This window comes from Mixophyes fleayi, chromosome 3 (genome assembly GCF_038048845.1).
Source record: "Mixophyes fleayi isolate aMixFle1 chromosome 3, aMixFle1.hap1, whole genome shotgun sequence".
In the NCBI taxonomy this organism is placed as follows: Eukaryota; Metazoa; Chordata; class Amphibia; order Anura; family Limnodynastidae; genus Mixophyes; species Mixophyes fleayi.
The window spans coordinates 319,422,922-319,444,123 of NC_134404.1; the positions used below are offsets into that span (position 1 = coordinate 319,422,922).

The 21,202-nt window shown below is 40.5% G+C and overlaps 1 protein-coding gene across 1 annotated transcript; it reads left to right on the top strand.

Annotated features, from left to right (window-relative positions):
* Positions 1-4,075: 4,075 nt before the first annotated feature.
* LOC142143258 (uncharacterized) lies at positions 4,076-20,446 on the top strand. Its single transcript, XM_075200970.1, has 7 exons — positions 4,076-4,118; positions 8,428-8,448; positions 10,919-11,031; positions 11,962-12,145; positions 14,681-14,806; positions 18,148-18,310; positions 19,672-20,446. Exons 1-7 carry the CDS (start codon positions 4,076-4,078, stop codon positions 19,790-19,792), a joined length of 771 nt encoding a protein of 256 aa, XP_075057071.1. The 3' UTR covers positions 19,793-20,446.
* Positions 20,447-21,202: the final 756 nt, after the last annotated feature.

Genomic DNA, 21,202 nt, shown 5'->3' on the forward strand with positions numbered 1-21,202 from the left:
TTCCACTAGGGTTCTCCTTTAAGAAAGATTATTTTTTTTATATATATTGAATATCTACAAATGGAAAATGTCCCAAATTAGTCACATAAAATTGAATACATAAAATGTGCACATTTAATAGTAAATTAATTGGCTGTGTTGTAACAAATGAGCATTCAAAATATTAAAAAAAAAAAACAAAAACGGTTCATTTTGCTGAAATGTTACACCTTGCTCTGTGATATAGAGAGAAGCTCTTTTGCAGGTTTTTCCTTGTTTAGCTAATTTAGTAGCAAATATCTCTATTCATACTGTAACTATTTTACAAAATGCCACCCACCATATTACTATAAATGGCTGTGTTCAAGGGCTGTGTATATGAGACTGTGTTTCTTCACATACATTAACCAGGATATTTTTATTTACCTCCAGATCTTTGTCTGCCACCCTATCCATTCCCCTGTCATGAAAACGCTGACTGCATCAGTTCCAATCCTACGTACACCTGCCGCTGTAAGCCAGGATTCATGGGAAATGGGCAAAATTGTTCAGGTATGTGTGAATGATTGATTAGTGACAATCGAAATATCAGATTAAAAATAACATATCTTTAAAAAATAGTAGGTGCCGACTGAGCGGTACCAAAATGGGGTATTCCACTGCATTAAATTAAAAAATAGTCTTTCTTTTTCATAACACTCCTGCTTGTCCACGTACCCAATAATGCATTTACAATGATTTGCACAAACTAGTACTAATATTTAATAAAAGCCGTTCTTTTACACGTTCAAATAGAGGTTGATATTCTGGAGTAGAATATTTACTTTCAAAGTCAATATATTTATTATCAATCTTGTTAATATTTTTACGTATTTTGGATGGGATCAAGCTTTGCACCAATAACCACAGTACCATGGAACAGTTATGACTTTAAGGAGATACATAGATCAGGGAAGTGTGGCCCACAGTGCCGAAACTTAATTCAGCAACTATAGTGCCATAGGATGCCCATCTCTCATATAGATCGTACTAGCAAATGTGACCTGTCGGTCACCTGTGGCGAAAACACTGAATGTGTTTATGATGGTGGGAGTAAGGCAGAAAACTTGCATCTATGATGGAGATTCAATTCAGCACGATGTGTCTCTGGAACGTCCACGGAGACACATTGTGCCGATGTTATGGCAGGAATCTCTGCTCATTTTTCCTTGCACCCCATAAAGGTGCACAGAAAAATGAGCAGAGATTCCTATCGTAACGGCCGGTGATGTCCACGTGGCAGAGATTGCCAGAATCTCTCCCTATCTGTTATCTTTATGTATGCTATTCATACTTGTCTACTCTCCCGAAATATCAAATTTCGGGGAGTCCTCCCGGATTCCCAGAAGAGCAGGCACCTTCATGGATCCCGCGTGGAGGCAGGCCATAGTGACGGAAATTGCTGTGCAATGCCATAAATGGCTACAGAGAGGCGGTGTTAGGTGATGCCATCACCCCGTCAACTCCCGCACTTGCCACCTGATCTCGGAAGGGACCAACAAAAAGTTGCCAACTATGATGTTATTTGATATTAAAACTGCTTCATATGAAGTCTAGAGGTAATGTTTAAAGATATTAAAATATATATCCCACTTATAAATGAATGTAACTTAAATGTATTTTTTTTTGTTGCTTTTTTGTGGCTAACACAGTGAGATGTATATATACTGGATATAGTATTAGGTATTAACTCAGAGGGTTGTCTATATTATCTATGCATGTCATATTTTTAATCCTTTCCCACTTAGCCATTCCCAATAATGTCACACCCCTCCAAAAATAACTTCACACCTACTTATTGGCACAAAGTCACATGCACTGTATAAAAGGGTTAATATTACTGTTCACTTTTTTCTCATAAATCAGTGCTTGATTTAGCCTCATCTGTGGCTTAAATTTGAATCTTATCTGTACCATTGGAATGTGAAAGATGTATCCCATTAAAGTTAGAGGACGAACCCCAATATAAAATATGCCCCCTCGTCATCGCTCCGCAAGATGAAATGTCGTTTTTTTGGACCTTCTGCTAATCCACAAATGTCATCTTGCTTTGCGCTTTGACAGAAATCTGGATGCCCAAATTGAGAGGTACCACGGCATTAAAGAAGAGGATTATGCATTGTACATTGGCCATTGTGCTCTTTATAAATGACGTCCAGTATCTTTTATATTATAAACCTGTGTAATGGCCTATATCATTAATACTGTACTAATAATACACTTACAATATCCTTCTGTATCCTTAAATATTAAAGGTTTTATTTGCAACAACGCATCAACTGAATGATACATTTATTTTATCCCCTATTCTAGATATTAATGAGTGCCAAACCTTGTCTGCATGTCCAAATGCTAAATATGAATGCATCAATAGTCTTGGCTCATTCAGATGCTCTTGTCGTTACAAAAGTGTGGATGACTCACAATGTGGTAAGTAGACACTAGAATTACAGCAAAGTGTTCAGAAACTTTCACAAGTGCATTATAAAATGTAAAATATAGATTAAATAACACAGCCATAGAGATCACAATGTGATACCAGCATAACTTGATAATAAACCAATTTATCTTCCATAACTTTTACATTCCCTCTACACAATCAGAAAAGAAAACTGCCACTAGTGTCCACAATCCACATTTTGACATTTTTAGGCATTACCCCCTGTAATGTCATTTGTGACGCCATATTTCCTGCTCGAGAACACTGTTCTAATGGCTGAAGATGGTAACATTTTAAAGCATTGCTATCAATACCAGGGGGTAAATGTATCAAGCTCCGATTTTGCAAATCCAGCTATTTTCTCGGGAGAGTTGAAACTCGCAGATGTATGAAGCTGAGATTTCATGTAAAATTGCCAGAGTTGTGTTTCTGTCAAAATCGCTATTTCCAAAATCGATAGAGATTAATCTCCAGACTGTTTGCCACTCCAGCTATACAAGTCTCAAATGTATGAAGCTGAGACTTAGCAAACTCTCCTGAGTTTGCTTAAAAACCCGCCAGTTACGACACTCTGCATTCTAGCAGCGTGTTCAGTAAACACATCACTGTTACACTGTCTGCCTATACAGCTGGAGGTCCGGCAGCTGTCAAAACTGAAAAAATAAATACAAGTGAAAGAAAAAAAAAAGCGTGGGGTCCCCCCTCTATTCACTATTAATCCTAGGGCTGCCAGCCTACTGCTGGTTACGTGAAAATCTGGGAAAATATTTGCATGGGGTCCCCCCACTCTTCACATAACCAGCACTAGGCAAACCAGCCGGGGTTGGTGGCACTATAGCAGGGGGACACGCGGCAGGGTGTCCCCCTGTCATAATGACAAACCAAACCCAGGCTGTTCAGCGCTGGGCTGGATTCCCAAGGGAGTGGGGTCTGCAGAAAAAAATGAGCGGGCCCACCCTCTAGGGACACCCAGCCCGGTGCTGAAAGCACTGACCGGCACACATCAATGACCAGAACTGATGAACTGCCCACGTCCGGTACCTCACTTGGATAAGCTCACACAACTTCTTCCTTTGCTTTTCAGCCCAGCAGGAACCATACTGTCCAGCCAGTATCTGACTCTACAATGCATTACTTCTCCTGTACAAGCCTTCTTACTTGTCAGGGTTCCACGCTCGGAATCTTTGGGTTGGATAGGGCTATCGCACTCCCCAGAGACAAGTGTCCAACAAACAATACAATATCAGGCAAACAGAGAGTACAATAGTCAGATGACTCATTGGAGTGTGGAGCTCTTAGTTACACCTTTGCTTTAATCTATTAGTGGAAAAGACCTATTTTCCCTTCTTTTGCTTATACTTGTCCCAGTTGACAGTGACAATAGTCATGGTATCAAATAACATTCATAGCGTGAGTATTACTGCATATTAACTTTGACATTTTTCCCTTCTAAGCTACAAAAGGAGGTATGGAATGGGCTTAGCTATCATTAGCGGTGCCAGGTATCCACATTTCGTCACATCTCACTACCAAATATCTTCAGTTCTGATAAGCACCTGAAACATTTATTCGCATATTATTAAAGCTTTAATATAAAAAAACATATTTTGGGGTAAAATGGATCGAAAGAAGTTCCAGCACATTCACCCACCAAATACACGTAAAGTCACTATAACTGCAATGTGATGGCTACTGCCAGTTGCTGAAATATTCACTTTCATTTCCACAAGTGGACATCATTAATTATCTAATGAGAGCAACTATTTTACAACAATGGTGCTTTAAAGGTCTGAGATACTTTAAACACACTGGGCCTGATTTAGAGTGGAACGAAAACATAAGCATTACTTGAGATTAAAAAAGTTGCATGCACGTGTATGTGTGTGTGTACATCACATTCAGAGATGAAGACACGTCCAGGTCTGAGTGAGTAACTTGAGGACATGTACAAAAACCTTTAATTGTATATGGTAGTAAACCTGAATAACCTGATACAGCAGGAACAACTTCTCTACATGTGTACAAAAAAAATATTGTTTTACATTTTTGCTCGGCAAATGCTAATCTATAACTGAGTGCCTACTAAAGCCTCAATAAGTGTCTGTGAGTCATTTGCAAACCTCTAATTACAAGCAGTTTGCTAGTTTGTGTGTTCGCCATTATCATCATTGGCTAATTACCCCCCCGTCCCCCCCCCCACCCCCCATGACAACCTGCAAATAAAAATACTTTTTCAGCCATACCGGCGACTATGTCCCAGTCAGAATCTGTACGTAGTTACTTGAACACTCCCTTACTGTACATTGTCTATGTTTGAACACCCCTTCCCTCCCCGTCACACCTCTTCGTTTGTAAAGAGTCACACATGCCACAAAGTTGACAGGTCTGAAGAGCCGCAGTTGCGCCCGTTCACTTTCTGAGCATGCGTAGTGCCAATAAATACAAAGAAATGCTACGCAAATGGGCGTCTGCCTCACATCGATTCAAGCACATAATCATTAGCGAGATGGCCGGACCACTCTGAGGGGCTCATCTGCAAAACACACATGATGAGCCAGAGCCGTAACTTAGAATCTTAGCGCCTGGGACGAGAAAGACAAATGCCGCCCCCCTAGCCCTCAATTTGAACCAAATTAACCTAAAATATTCCTAAATTGCGCCCTGGGCGGCCGACCCCTGTCGCACAGCCCTAGTTACGGCCCTGTGATGAGCACCTCTAAAACGACCTGGTTTTGCATCACTGATCTGTCAAATGTGGCTAAATAATGCAGTAGCACGCAGTCACAAGTTCAGCAAGTTAATCAGAGATATTTTATGTCACTTTATCAAGGTATAACAAACCAAGTGCAACAGGCTTCTATAAAAGCCCAATGATTAGAAAATTACGTTTAAACTCCAACTGTAATTGCCAAGATGATGACTAAACAAATAAATGGTGCAATAATTAAAACCATGTTTTTTCCACTCCCACAATAGCTGATAGAGAAAAGCAAAGAAAAAAAAAGATACAAAACAGGAAAAAAAATCACAAAAACACTCAAACAAAAAACACGAAAAATACAAACTTTTTTATAAACTATTATAAGTAAAAACAGATTACAAATACAGGTCCTATGGCATGGACAAAAGAAAAATAAATGACAAAACAAAAAAAAACAACATGAATAAAACAATCCTCATTCACCATAAAAGAGTGAGATCACATAAATAATTACATGGTCCAATATCAACTGAACAAGTTGAGACAATTGTTTGTAATGGAGTAATAAATTATTGCCACATATTCACATTTATGAAAATATGCAAATATTTGAAATCCCACCTGTTGCCCCTGTACGCCTGGAGGGGGGAGGTGTGATACACCGCACAGATAGAGTAGTCTTACCTGTTTCTCATTTTATTGAAAAGGTATTTGTAGGAAATCCCTGCTTGACTCCCGACAAATACATGAGAAAACTAGGATAAGCCGCTTGGCACGTTTATGAAAAGGCTGTTTAACTTAAAGGCCCATGACCTGAAAGATCCTGTGTAAAGTGAAAAGAAGTCAATTTCTACAAAGGATGAAGTGGTTGAGAACAATAGAACCATGAAATAGAATGACATACAATATCAGTGCAAGTAAAGATTGCCTGAACAATGGCATTCAACAATGGTATTGAAAAGAGACAGTAATGACAACACATGATAGTAATGCTCAATAGACAAAATAGCACTGGTGAATTGGCAGGTTGACAGTACTTCCAAATGACTCTCTATTATCAATTGGATCAGTTATCTGGCTTTGTAAGATGAAGCTGTGTGTCAATACCATGTCAAATGTCACACCCTTTTCTAAGAACACTAGTTGGACGTGGGCTTAAAGAGGGCAAAACTCAATAAATAAATAATCCTACACCCTGAAGTGGATAATGTCCCATACAGGCAACATGGACGAAATGGAACAGCTAGCACTTGACAACTGTGAACTCTGAATCAGGGCTTGTGCTGGCACTTCCAGCCCCCCCATGCTGAAGTTCTCACATACCTCTCCACACACCCGCATGCTTATAATGATCCCTACTATGTTCAAAACAGGGACTTGGATCTCAAAGGGAAACGTCGCCCGCACCGGGATAAAAATTCCAGTGCATGCGGGGTGGTGGGGCATCCCTGTAAGCACCACGCTATTCTGTCGTGCTTACCGGGATTACCGTGTTCCGCTGCCCCTGCTCTGAATAAAAACTTATTCTCTGAGCTGAAAAAGATGAGGTAGTATTATAGATTGTTGGAAGTCTGTGCAACAATTATGATGAAGAAGATAAAGAAATAATAATAAAATTCTTATTGAAGACAATGAAAGTTTTCATTTTCATCAAAGAAGACAATTATAATGTCAGTCATTGTCCCAATAATAATAAATATGAGTATGCAAGACAATGATTTGGGTATTCCCATATGTAATAATTCATGAGACGATAGTGAGGAAGGTACTGACCCTTGAATGAAAATAAGAACAGATAGGTTCAAAAAAGGGGAAGGATCAAACAGACTGCAGTACCAGTGATTAGCCCCGTTTATAGTGCTGTGCAGTATATAGTGTATCAATCATGCTTGCCGTGGACACTGGCCAGGTCTGGAAACCTTTTTAAACATGGATCAAAGACCTGTATGGTTCTCTGGTGACTCTCTCCTATAGGCAGTAATGTTGTAGTAGTGGTAGTAGCAGCAACAGCCACCTTGAACAAAGAAAATGGAACATGACATTCTGTGAACAACTTTTAGAATTCTGGACTCCCTCTGAACCGTTTGTACTTGATCCCTTTCTCTGTAAATCCATCAGCCATTTTGCACTTCATAAATGACCACCTGTGTAGTTAAAACTCCCCTTAGCTTTATTGACGGCAAAAATGATATCAATTTACATATAAACCACAAGAGTTCTATAATACATAGGAATATCTCCCGTCATGAAAGAGAGGTCAGCATTCGTTTTGCACTGAATGCTTTTTTAGGACTGATCATATAACACTATTGTTTTGCCAAAGAGAACTGCATTAAAGTTCAAAATACACAATTGCATCAATATCAGGCTTATCTGCTATATATTTTTTTGCTGTTCTGTTTCTTTCCTTTTAATGTCATCTTTGCATCACGCTATTTTACCACTGGAAACCACGCTTTCGTAAACCATATAATTGATGAGCGCTGAGCTAATTGTCATTCATTTCCCTCATTTAGGTAAATTTAACAGGCGTAGTGATAGGTAATGCATCTAGGGCTTAGAGCGGCAAGTGCTATATAGAGCTCATTAAATATTGTTCAATTGTTCCAACATGTCACTCACAGACATCTCCTTCCTGCAGTAAGTGGCTTATGCTGGCTGTCATTGCTTGTTTTAATTTATGCTTCAGTGTTCTTGTATAAAGTGCCATGTAGAAAATACTTTTTTTCGCAGTGTGAAACACCAATACTGGAAGCCAGGGTTTTGCTATTTAAAGCACAGTAATTGCACTCTTTAGCTGCATTCGTTTAAATTTCCCCTCAGCAAGTGATTTTCGCTATGTTTAGCTTACAGTGAGCTGTGTTATATAAAAGCTAGGACGGTCACAATCCACATGCTGGTTTCTATGGTTTTATATATCTGAACCATTTGCTTAGTGATATAGGAACTATATAAATTGGTTAATCACCTGTAATTTTCAACACTGCAATAAAACAACTACACTTGAGTTGAACAGGCGTGTGGTGTGTGCTTTCTATCATTAGTTAAAAAAGTATAAAATATAGTATATATTTTGTGGGTTGGATACAATCAGGACAATGCTGCCTATCGAATCACTGAGGGACAATGGAAGCAGCCACTTATTCATGAGAATGCTGCATATGAGTTCAATTACAATAAAAAAAAATTATATTAATAATGTGTCCTGATAAATCCGGTGATACTATAAAACTTGTGTTTTAATTATTGTTGTCTTCTCTCTTTATAGGTGATTCCACAAATCCACCAGGTATGAAAAAAATGTCTATGCTTTTTGTGGTGTTTTAATATTTATTATTATTGAACTAAAGTTTCAACAGCTAATAGACGGGTTAGCCCATACTTACCAACTTTAAAATGTTGGTATCCAAGAGCCTGGGTGTGATGGGGGGCGGGCCTCCAAAATGCGCGTCATTTTGGACCTGCCCCCGTGAAGTCATGATGCAAACGCGTCATTTGACAGTGGGGACGGGGCCAAACGCCGCGATTCACCGGGAATTGCGGCGTTTGGGACCTAATTCTGGGCACTTCCTAGTGAAGTGGGCAGATCCGGGAGATTGCCACACTCTCCCAGGAGTCCGTGAGACTCTCGCAAAATGCGGGAGTCTCCTGGACATTCCGGGAGAGTTGGCAAGTATGGGTTAGCCAACCTGTGGTTCTCCAGCTGTGGTGGAACTAGAAATCCCAGCATGGCTTGGCAACAATCCAGATGAGATCACCCAACTGAGAATGAGTCTGTCTGTGAAAACACGTCTACTTTATTATATTGCTTTAAACATTTTATCATCCTCTGTCAAGTATTATAATAAAGTAGACTTGTTTTACATTCTCTGTTTACATTTCCTCACCTAGCTGGATTGTTGTAGTTTGTACTCTATGGGGTCTATGGGCTTCTGTAACTGTGGAGGAAACAGTGGTGCATTTACAGTATTTCCACCATATCTGTCTTAGTACATAGACCACAATGCTCCTCTATCGCTTCCTGTAGCCGTCTGCTTGTAGGAGAGCTGGGGGAGGAGTCAGGGCAGAGCCACAGCACACACATGGTATTGGTAATGAGATTTATCTGTACGTGTAACACTCCCACCTCTGTGTGTGCCAGAGTCCTCCAAGTAGTGGAACACAGCTTTCTTCCAGAGCTGCGTTGTATGTAACAAACAATTCTTACATATGGCACAGGTCCAAAAACGGAGCACTGTGGCGACTCACAGGCTAATACGTTAGTACACAGAGACCTATGTTTGGATTACATCTAATGTAAGGCCAAATAATATTTTGAGCATTGATAAATCTCCCCAGGAATTCTATTAAGCGTAAAACACATGCCAAAGTTATATATAACAAACTTTAGTTTTCACTGGATTATGGCAAATTCAAGTATGGTGGCTGTTTATGAACAGTCTATGCTGGAGATATTACAGATATCTCTGGTGTACCGTTTTATTCAATACTGCCATCCCCATAGTTCTCTATGGGGACGGCAAAACAAGCTTTTCGGAATTTGCCCTAGGTTAGTATCGCCATTTTCTTCTTACTAGAGATGCTTAGACTCGGTTCCTCGAAAACCGAACACACCCGAACTTAGGGGATCCGAGCTCGGCTCGGTACTGTCACACTCCCTTGGAATTGAAAAACTAGGCAAAACGTCATTGTGATGTCGATGGATCTCAGATCTTTGCGAGTTTTGGATTCATTTTTGAGATCCAACATCACGAAGGGTGGGAGGGAGGGCGGACCCCCATTTTTCTTTTCTGTCACTGCTGTGTGCCAATGTGTCCTAGATGTGCTAGGAACTGCCGTGTGTTTGTGTCATTGCTCTGTCGCTTACCATCCAGCCAGGTCGCTGCAATATTTGTCCGAAAGTGAATGAAAATAATATTGTGACCTGTGAGGTGGTCTAAATTGACTGGAAATGACTTGAAATTAGTGTTATTGAGGTTAATAATAATGTAGGAACAAAAAAAGAGCAAAATTATGTGATTTTAGCATATTTTAGGATTTTTTCTAAAAACAAACAAAACCAAAACCAAAACACGAAGCTAATCCAGATCCAAAACCAAAACCAGTTTACGGGGGTCAGTGAGCATCTCTACTTCTTACCTCATTATAAAGGCCAGCCGGAGAGTGCAAAGTGCCCAGTCTAGGACATAATAGGTAAATGCGCAGACTTATGGCCGAGTATGTGCAATTAATACAAGTTTTTCACCGCTTCACTGGGACAGATGCTTATTGGAGGCACTATCCCAGCATGAGTCCAATGATAGATTGATCTGATAAAGCATCTCTTATCACTGTGAAGAGCAGCGATAAGAATTGATAACTAACTAGCTATTTTGGCGATTATTCATAAATAGGGGCCTGTAGCCTGTACAAATGTAAAACAATCATAGTAAGAGACACCTACATGTAATAATATATCAACAGGCATATTAAACAAGTGTTACCAGCTATAACAAAGAAGTCTGACAATAAAGCAGGAGGGAGCTGGGGGCCACAGTTGAAGGCTCGGAGGGCCACATGGTGTCCATCACTGCACTAGACAGAGTGATTGATGGGGTTCAGTGCACATTCTTCCGCAAAGTGCGATATTAGTAAATGAACCCTAGTGTCTTGTACGGGTAACAGTTGCATTTCTGGACACATGCTGTGTTCCTGTACTGTATTCTTTTCCCAAAAATTTATTAAGAATGAGATGATCTTCAAGGATTTTTTATTTATAGGTTGGAATATATTTAATTGCACTTTGACTTGGCTGACGTGGAACGTTACTGGAAATATTTCTAAGATAAACACTGCCTCTTTCCAAAAATATTCCAGGCAGTATGAAAAGACTGTAAGTATGCTTTAATGAACTTTAATAAGAGTACAATGAGCCTGCAAACCCCTTGTTTCCGTATAAGATAGCAGTGAAAAATTGTGGTTAGTCATTTTGTTTTGTACAGGAAATGAAGGTTATTTATTAACTACAAAAACGGCAAATTGTGCAGTAGCACATAACAAACAAACAAAAAGAAACATAAAATTCTAGTGCAAGTTAGCCAATAAAAAGCTGATTGGTTACTATGTGTAATAAAACACCTTTAGTGAATAGTAAATCTAAAAGCAAGATTCTACAATAATTGTGTGCTACTATATTGTGAATGTGTAGTGACAATGTTATATTTTTAAACCTGTCCTACCCGGACAAATGAGTGGGAGCTGTGCAGGCACATTCTTATACCTTCCTATGATGACATAAGTCAGAAGGGCTATGTTGCCCTTGCTGGGGTATGGGTGGAATTTTGGTGGATCTGGGCATGGTCTAATGTGATTGTACAATTAGGAATATTATTACGTATGCCTACATTAGTAAAGATGGCAGCCCAGGGCACATGCCTGTAGACTCTAGAGCCAGGGTTGTCAACATGCGGTATGTGTATCCCTATAGGCACTAAAGACAGATTAAATGGGTTCTTCAACCTATTAGACTTAACTTAAATGACCAGTAGGTATATATATATATACATACAGCAGGGGGTACTTGGTATCAATGTAAACACAATTGGGGAAACCTGTCAAACAACTCTGCCATAATTAAACATTATAAGAAACCATGGTCAAGAGATATATATATATATAATTTTTTTAACATTATTATAAAGCAAAAGCAAAAGTCAGACAATTAAACCTGTGAGAAAAGGACTTTGCTACAAATGTTCGCGTTGTAAATCTATTTATGACCAATGCTATGGTTCATTCTTTACTAATCTCTTCTTTAACACAGCTAGAGAATATCTTATCACTTGGATTTCAAAACAAGTTCTACAGCCTACAGTTTAAGGATTCCCCCAAAGAAGGATCATTTGAATATAGGATTAATGTCTCCAGCGATACCCCACATTGGTTTGTAAAGGATTATTTAACTCGAGTTTACAGTTACTATCAGTTCAACAAATCTTCAGTTGAAGGTAATTCTTCTTTTATTAGTTTGCTTATTATTTTGTTGTGTCAGTTTTAGACAAGCTACTCAAAGTCAGCAAACAATATAATTGTAAAGATATTTTTTTAAGAGGGTCATGTTGCCAAGTATCCTGGTGAAAAACCCCAATCTGGCCAGGGGTCATCAGATTTAGGTCACCTCATTATGAGCATAGAAACAGGCAACAGACACAGTTCTCAGGGTGCCCGTGAGATGTAGAAGGGTATTAGTCACTTGGATGAATTTAAGGTGCAGGGTTAGGAGCAATGTTTGATGTAGGGTGGGATACAGGGTGAGGAGCAGGGGGAGGTGCAGGCTTAGGTGCAGTGTTAGGAGAAAGGCGAGGAGCAGGGTAAGGAGCAGGGGGAGGTGCAGTATTAGGAGCAGGGGGAGGTGCAGGGTGGGGTACAGGGTGAGGAGCATGCTAAAGAGCAGGGTTAGGAGCAAGGGGAGGTGCAGAGTTAGGAGCAGGGAGAGAAGCAGGGTGAGGAGCATGGTAAGATGCAGGGTTAGGAGCAGGGTGGTGTGCAAGGTAAGGTGCAGGGTTAGGAGCATTGTAAGGTGCAGGGTAAGGTGCTGGGTTAGGAGCAGAGTGAGGTGCAGGGTTAGGAGCAGGGAGAGAAGCAGGGTGAGGAGCATGGTAAGATGCAGGGTTAGGAGCAGGGTGGTGTGCAAGGTAAGGTGCAGGGTTAGGAGCATTGTAAGGTGCAGGGTAAGGTGCTGGGTTAGGAGCAGAGTGAGGTGCAGGGTTAGGAGCAGGGTAAGGTACATGGTTAAGAGCCAGGTAAGGTGCAAGGTTCGGAGCAGAGTGAGGTGCAGGATAAGGTGCAGTGTTAGGAGCAGGGTAAGGTGAATGGTTAGGCGCAGAGTGAGGTGCAGGGTGAGGAGCATGGTAAGATGCAGGGTGATGTGCAAGGTAAGGTGCAGGGTTAGGAGCAGAGTGAGGTGCAGGGTAAAGTGCATGGTTAATAGCCAGGTAAGGTGCAGGGTTTGAAGCAGGGTAAGGTGCATGGCTAAGAGCCGGGTAAGGTGCAGGGTAAGGAGCAGGGTTCAGTGCAGGGTTTGGAGCAGAGTGAGGTGCAGGATAAGGTGCAGGGTAAGGTGAAGGGTTAGGAGCAGAGTGAGGTGCAGGGTTAGCAGCATGGTAGAGTGCACGGTTAAGAGACGCGTAATGAGCAGGGTTCGGTGCAGGGTTAGGAACAGAGTAGGGTGCAGGGTCAGCAGCATGGTAGTGTGCACAGATAAGAGACGGGTAAAGAGCAAGGTTCGGTGTAGGGTAAGGTGCAGGGATAGGAGCGGGGGTTCAGTGCAGAGTGAGGTGCAGAGTTAGGAGCAGAGTGAGGTACAGGGTCAGCAGCATGGTAGTGTGCACGGTTAAGAGCCGGGTAAGGTGCAGGGTTAGGAGAAGGGTTCGGTGCAGGGTAAGGTGCAGGGTAAGGTGCAGGGTTAGGAGAAGGGTTCGGTGCAGGGTAAGGTGCAGGGTTCGGTGCAGGGTAAGGTGCAGGGTTAGGAGCAGGGTTCGGTGCAGCGTAAGGTGCAGGATTTGGAGCAGAGTGAGGTGCAGGATCAGCAGCATGGTAGTGTGCACGGTTAAGAGCCCGGTAAGGTGCAGGGTTAGGAGAAGGGTTCGGTGCAGGGTAAGGTGCAGGGTTAGGAGAAGGGTTCGGTGCAGGGTAAGGTGCAGGGTTAGGAGCAGGGCTACATGAACTGTGATATGGGCCACACCACTTTGTTTCTAGTAGTCCCTGGACTGCGAGGGCTTGTGCAGATATAATTGCTTAAGTGTACAGTGCAGGTGGTGCAGTATGACATCACTGACCACATACATACATGGAAAATAAGAGCACACCTTCCTTTTTTTCACTGTAACACTTTATAAAGTACAGCAAGCCAGGAACCATATATGCACCTTTAACTTGTGAATAGAGAAGGCTTTTAGTTTGCTGTGTATGCGGTCAGTGTACTTCAGCACAGATATGTGTGATCCTCCATAAAACATCTACACAAAACAAACAACTTAATAGATATAGTATGATACAAATACACACAGATAGTAGTTGCAGTATATAGTGTATTGTGTTGACATTTCTTAAAACTAAAGATGACAACCCACATTATAATCTGATCATTCAATCCATTAGTTTTTCTTAAAAAAAATATTAAAACGTTGTCACTCTTGAGGGGGACAATCCAATACGATCAATAATAGGATCATTGTCTGTGGAAAATTTTGATCCAAAACGAATCGGCTAGAATTTGATTGACATACAGTATGTGTATCGTAATTGTCCAATTAGCAATCGTACAACTCTCCTACATTACCCATGTGCGGAAAATACCTCTACCTGAAGATTACAATTGCAATGTGCGTGTGAAGTGATTAGTCATAATTAAATAAATAATCTGATTAAAAAGAATATAATTAGAAATCTATCTGCTTCAAGTTTATAATGACAAACAATTATGTGTAAGTGGTGATGTAACAATGTTCACATTTTTATTTTTACATGTACTTTATATTTAGATGTCAACGAATGTGCCGCTAATGAGCAGAACTGCAGCAGCTCGGCAGTATGTGAGAACACATATGGTGGATACAAATGTGTCTGTAATTCAAGTGCAAAACTGGAAGGGAACCACTGTGTGTCTGGTAATGGAACTTCTTCTTTTCAATCTTGCTAAATTTATTTATCAAAAATACTAAAATATTGATCTATTTTGCTAAAAAAATATATGCAAAAAAATAAAAAAATCTATCAAGTAGTTGGCATTCCAGACTGGGGTGCAGATTCTGCTGCCTAGGGCGGCAACTTCATACATCCAACAGTCCCGATGTAGGTGGGACAGTCCCGATTTGAGGGCTCTGTTCCACCATCCCCATCAGGACAGCTTTGTCCTGATTGATGGGACGGTTGGGGGAGATTCTGTTGACTGCAGTGGTGAACGGATACTGTGTGCACGGTAATGAAGGGGTTTGTAGGACAGAACGGGGAGCTTCAGAAGTGCTAAGGATGCCCCAGGGATAGGGCAGGTGCTTAGGATTGGGAGGTATGCAACTGAGATTACACATTATCTCACCCGTTATACACACTTCCACATGAGATCTGTGCCCTTTAAAGCACACATATTGTAATGTTTATAAAACACCCCTTTCCCTGAGCTACAGGGCCTAATTAATTAAGGCACGCAAATGCCAATATCATCATCATCATCATCATTTATTTATATATAGCGCCACTGATTCCGCAGCGCTGTACAGAGAACTCACTCACATCAGTCCATGCCCCATTGGAGCTTACAGTCTAAATTCCCTAACATACACACACAGACTAGGGTCAATTTTTATAGCAGCCAATTAACCTATTAGTATGTTTTTGGAGTGTGGGAGGAAACCGGAGCACCCGGAGGAAACCCACACAAACACGGGGATAACATACAAACCCCACACAGATAAGGCCATGGTCGGGAATTGAACTCATGACCCCAGCGCTGTGAGGCAGAAGTGCTAACCACTTAGCCACCGTGCAGTATTGTGCCATACTTTGCGTAACATCGCTTTGTGCATGCTCAGGAATGAACCATATGCCAGAGAACGCAGCAACGTCCAATTCATCTTTCAGGACTAAGGACCCTTGCTACAACCTACTATTTCAGTGGCAGAAGGGGGAGGAGTCTGGGAGTACGCCCTTTGTCAATGTACAGTAAGGACGTGCCAAGCTCCAGCGCACACATCAGCGTCTGATTCAAGCTTTGGGCATCTCTGAGATATGTGATTTTCAGTCGTGTCTTTTGCACCAGCTACAGGTCTAGTGTAAGTGCTTATTACTAGTGATGACGGCAGTGTATGCATGCTAGAACGTGCCTCCACCTGAATCTAATTCTGGGATTCACGGTATCTTAGGTTACAAGTACCAGGGATGCAGAAAGTTCCTCCTCCCCTATATCGCTTCCTTCATTATAATAAACCACGCTGATAGAATGTATACTGAAGAAAACTTTAAGAATATTGTACAGTATCTATAATTTCTAGAAGACTAAAGTAAAAATTGATTATGTTACAAAAATAAGTATAACACATGAAAACTGAGCTGTTTTTATAAACACACAGCATATCCAATTGATGATAGACAGCTATCTATCCTCCCATATATACACTCAATTGAGCAAATTTAATAATGTTCAATTTAAAATACAAGTAGTTAGTTAATTCATTTGCTGCGCTCTAAACATATGCACATGTTCAGAAGATGGGGAAGGCATTTAACGATCCACACAGAACATTGTTACAGATAGTCCATACATATAAGTTTATCTTGCTTCCTTATCGTTAGTTATCAGGTTTAATTTACTGAAGAGTTAACTACATTGTTCTCATTACTAATATTTTACCTTCTCTGTCAAGGTGATAAATATTAATCTCCGGTGTTAATTATTTCTGTGGCAAATTTATAGATATACGTCCTCTAATATTATTCACTCCTTTTGGTGCATTGAGTAAAAGACACTCCAAGAACATATCGCTGTTAATTATATGATACTTATGGATCCAAACATTTATACTGTCTTTTAAATTGATAATGGGTATTACTATGAAATCAGTTAGTCCAGACAAATACTACTACTTGCTAGAGCAGTTACTCAGTTTCTGTTAAATATATTTTTATTGTCTTTTTCATCCATACATTTAAAACAACACTTATCTGTATGCAAATACGGTGATTACATGTCTTCAAAGGTTTCTTAAAAATCTTTTGTTACTACTCATAAATATCCCCTAGAGCATCCTCTTTAAACCCCTTGCCCTCACCTACAAGCGCCTCTCCCACTCCACTGCCCCTTATATCTCCAACCTCCTCTCCATTCACACTCCCACCTGTTCCCTACGCCTATTGCTCCCTGAGAATGCTACTTCAGGTGACCTTATTATAGGCAGATGCAGGCAGGGCCGGTGCTAGGGTCCATGGTGCCCTAGGCATTTTTACAAAATCGGAGCCCCCCCCCCACAAAAATCGGCGCCCTCCTCCCTCCTCCCCCCTCACCCCGTCTTTCCTTACATTGTCTCACCACCGCCGCCTCTCTGCTCCGTCTCCTCCCCTCCACTCACTGACACTAGTGAGTGGAGGGGAGAAGACGGAGCAGAGAGGCGGCGGTGGTGAGCAATAGCCTCTTCCCCCCTCCCCGTCCATCTGAATGTTGTGCGGCGGCCGTGACAGGTATGGTCAGCGGTCGCCGCACAGTTTTAAAGTCGTTTACCATTCTGTGGCACCCTCCAGAGCCCGGCGCCCTAGGCAAGTGCCTAACCTTGCCTAATTGGAGCACCGGGCCTGGATGCAGGGACAACCACCAATCAGAGAGCACAGCAATACATATAGTTTCATCAGCTGGTCCTATCTCTGGCGAAAGGGAAGCACGACGAGTTCTCATATTCTGTACATGCATAAAGCAATGCACTGCACACAAGTACGTTTTGTCATATTAAGTACCTGTCGCTAGAACTTGAACAAAACATATGAAAAAAATTATTTTAATATGAGTTACAAACATACCATCGCCCTCGGTCAATAAAGTATCCTGCAAAAACCTGGACTGCATCGGAATTAAATCAATTTCTGTCTCCCTGACTATAACACCAGTTTACATCTGCATTTTAAGCAGACATTATAAAGAGGGAGCACTGCATTTAGGATGTAATGTTTATATATTTAGGGTGTTTTTGCACAAACTTTTCACTAAGTTAAGCTTTCTATATAAGTCATTTTTGTGTGTTTTTGGGTTTCGTTGATGCTTTTGTCTCTGTGAAAAATGAAAGGCCGTCAGTACCAGTGGTGGAAGTGGGGGGTGTGTACGGGGGTATTCCGTACTTCCTTCATCGTAAAATTATAAAATTCCATTCACTTACATTCCCATTACATTTTCCATACTGCTAAATCTACATTTCCACTTCAGCCACTGGTCAGTACTGTAATTAATTGTTACATTTGTGTTGACAAGACTTCAGAGTTGAAGATGCTCCATTGGCTGAAATCATCAGCGACTCCACCGAGCGAAACAACCTGATCATGGGCTTAGTGCTGGGGTTCGGAATACCGCTTCTCCTGCTCTTATTAATATTTATCTACTGCCTCTGTTTCAAGAAAAAAAGTGGAGAAGCCATGTAAGTTCTCATCCAAGGTGAAATAAGATGCTCGTTAATAGCACAATGTTTGCAGTAATTTAATATTTAGATTCCCCTTGAGTTTGTAATTTTGCTGAGCACTCTGTTCTTCGATTCATGTGACTCAGGGAGCGTTCAAACCTTTTATTTGCGTTTTTGACATTTACAAGATTTTTGGCAGAGAAAACATGTAAAAAGTGCATAGAAAATTTAGACAAATAAAGAGTCCATTGTCCGTTCCCAATGACATCTTAAACTTTGAACTCAGTGGGAATTGTTTGGGCAGATCAAGGCATGTCTATTACGGCCATATTGTGAAACATATAGCAAAATGATCCCAAAGCAGTGGCGGATCCAGGGGGGGGGCGATCGGGGCAATCGCCCCCCCTAGCAGGGACTTGCTGCTGACGGCTGCACAGTATGTGCAGGTCCGTTCGGCAGTGACAGTGTGCTGCCCCCCCTAAATCGCCCCGGGTATAATAATTTTCTAGATCCGCCCCTGTCCCAAAGCAACCTTTGGGTTCAATAAAGGAAATATTTTACTTAAGTTATAGGAGTGTTTTAATTGTTGATGTTACTCTTATATTTTTAGGTAGGTTTGATTTCCCACCACACATTGCCCTAAGGGTCATTACTCATAATAATAATAGTATCTAACAATGTTTTCTCCTTACAGTCATAATAATAATAGTAATTATGATGAGAATGATCTCTATTTCCTGCATAGATTTCATTCCTTATTTGTCTTAGATTAGACTCAGTCCAACAGTCAATGACAGGGTGATATACTTAGATATCACATAGATCAACCACTAACTCATTTCCAGTACTAACCATTGTAGTTGGCTGCCATAACAGTTTAGGCTCTAGGCCAGTGTTGCTAACCTGTGACACTCCAGGTGTTGTGAAACTACAAGTCCCAGTATACTCTTCCAGCAATGAGCTGCTATATATTGGCAAAGCATGCTGGGACTTGTAATTTCACAACACCTAGCGGTAAATGTTTCGAGCTGAGAGTTTTCCAGCGGGTTTGGAAAACCAATCAGATTCTACCTATCATTTATTTAGTACATTCTACAAAATGACAGCTAGAATCTGATTGGTTGCTATGGGCAACATCTCCACTTTTCAAACCCGCCGGAAAACACTCAGCTTGATACATTTACCCCCTGGAGTGTCACAGGTTAGCCAACACTGCTCTAGGCCCTTGCCTTGGTTGCCTAGTGAATAATTTGGATTTGTTTCTGTATTTGTGTAACATCACTCATTAGGAAATGATCCACAGTAGAATACATAACAGATCCAGAGAAAATAATTCAAGACATTAAGCAGCTCAGTAAATTCTTATGTTTCCTTTCCAGCATCGCTTCTGCACCAGACGAAAGTCTCGTCCGGAATATAAGCACCTGTAGAAATCAGTCCTACTCAGATTCACCTATGTTCTACAAGGTCCACTTTGCTCTTCCAAGTCAACAGGCATAAAGGTTAAAAGCTTTTAAAAGGCATAAAAGTTACAACTTCAAAGATACCCTATAATTTGTCTGTTTACTAAGGATAAAGAGCAGGTTTGCTCTAGAAATATACATGTATTACATAAGACCCAGCACCTACATAAAGTGGAGGTAGCCATTTTGTGGGCTTAATCAATAATCAGCTTATCAATTTACTAAGAACTGTGCCTCATTCATCAGCGTTGTCACAATAGCCGCACACTCTTTTAGTAATCACACACCTAATACTCCTGAGAATGGCATGTGCAGTAATGTAATATACACATGATATATAGGAGCAACGTATTGTTTAAGTAGCATTAGTACTTCCTTTGAACTCATGTCCTTGTTTGGAAAACCAGAAAACAATGTAACATTTCATAATAACACAAGCTCTCTATACACTTTGATTGAGGCAGTAAAGTGAGTCAACAGAGGGAACATTAGCAGTATAATGAAATATCTCAGTCCACTAAACCCCGCTAAATATAAAATAAAATAGCACGTTGAATTCACTGTAAACTCTACACTGTATTAATTTTGATGAATGCATAAAAGTACTTTAATTATTTAATTATCTTTTATGTTCCTACTCCTTGATGCAAAGTTTGAATGCATTGGGAGCAAATACTATGCAATATATTAATAAAACAATCATTGGTTCACATTAAATATGTCTTTAATTTTTTTACGATTTTGTGTGCAGATTATTTTTATATGGTAGCAGCGTTTGATGGAGTCTCCCTTATATATCTGAACCCTTGGATGAGACGCATCCTCCAGGGGCATTGGCTGTATACAAGAGCTGGCATCCACTAAAATCTGCAATTTAAATAATAAAAGTGTAGTGTTTTAATCAGGCCATTGTCTACTGCTGGACCTTCCATGGCAGCGGTTCATAAAATAGTGTCCAAAGTTCTGTATTACGCTATAGACAAACATATTTCTTTATTCCTGCCTTCATCTGTAATTTAGATTTATGTCAAAATGATATGACATGTCAGACTGTTGTTACCCATTATTCCATTATGATACCCAGCTACTTCGCAGTTGTAAAAAGTTGGTAATAACTTTAACACTAGAGGGTGCTAACAGCTCTTGTAAAAAATATTTACATTCTGTACTATTTATAAATATTCAGACAGTTGGAAAATAAACTGTTACATATACAAGTGTTAAAATATGCACAAATATGCATGTAGCCTAAATTGTCTACACATCACATGAACACTGGTGCTTGTAAATTGATTTAAACAAGGAACCCCTACAAAAATCAGTGTATGTATTTGTCAGGGTCTTGGACAAACTCTATTTGTTGGCTCTGAAGACAGGAATGATTACATTCACTATACACACACTCCAGAGAGAATGTTAGTACTCTGATATTTAATAAGCACTAGTG

What these genes read in the sequence shown, in the direction of transcription:
- LOC142143258 (XM_075200970.1), top strand. Translation starts at nt 4,076, where the DNA reads ATGGATCGAAAGAAGTTCCAGCACATTCACCCACCAAATACAC. An exon ending in TGATTCCACAAATCCACCAG is followed by an intron (nt 8,449 to 10,918) that starts GTATGAAAAAAA and finishes TTTTATTTATAG; the next exon opens with GTTGGAATATATTTAATTGC. An exon ending in CAACAAATCTTCAGTTGAAG is followed by an intron (nt 12,146 to 14,680) that starts GTAATTCTTCTT and finishes CTTTATATTTAG; the next exon opens with ATGTCAACGAATGTGCCGCT.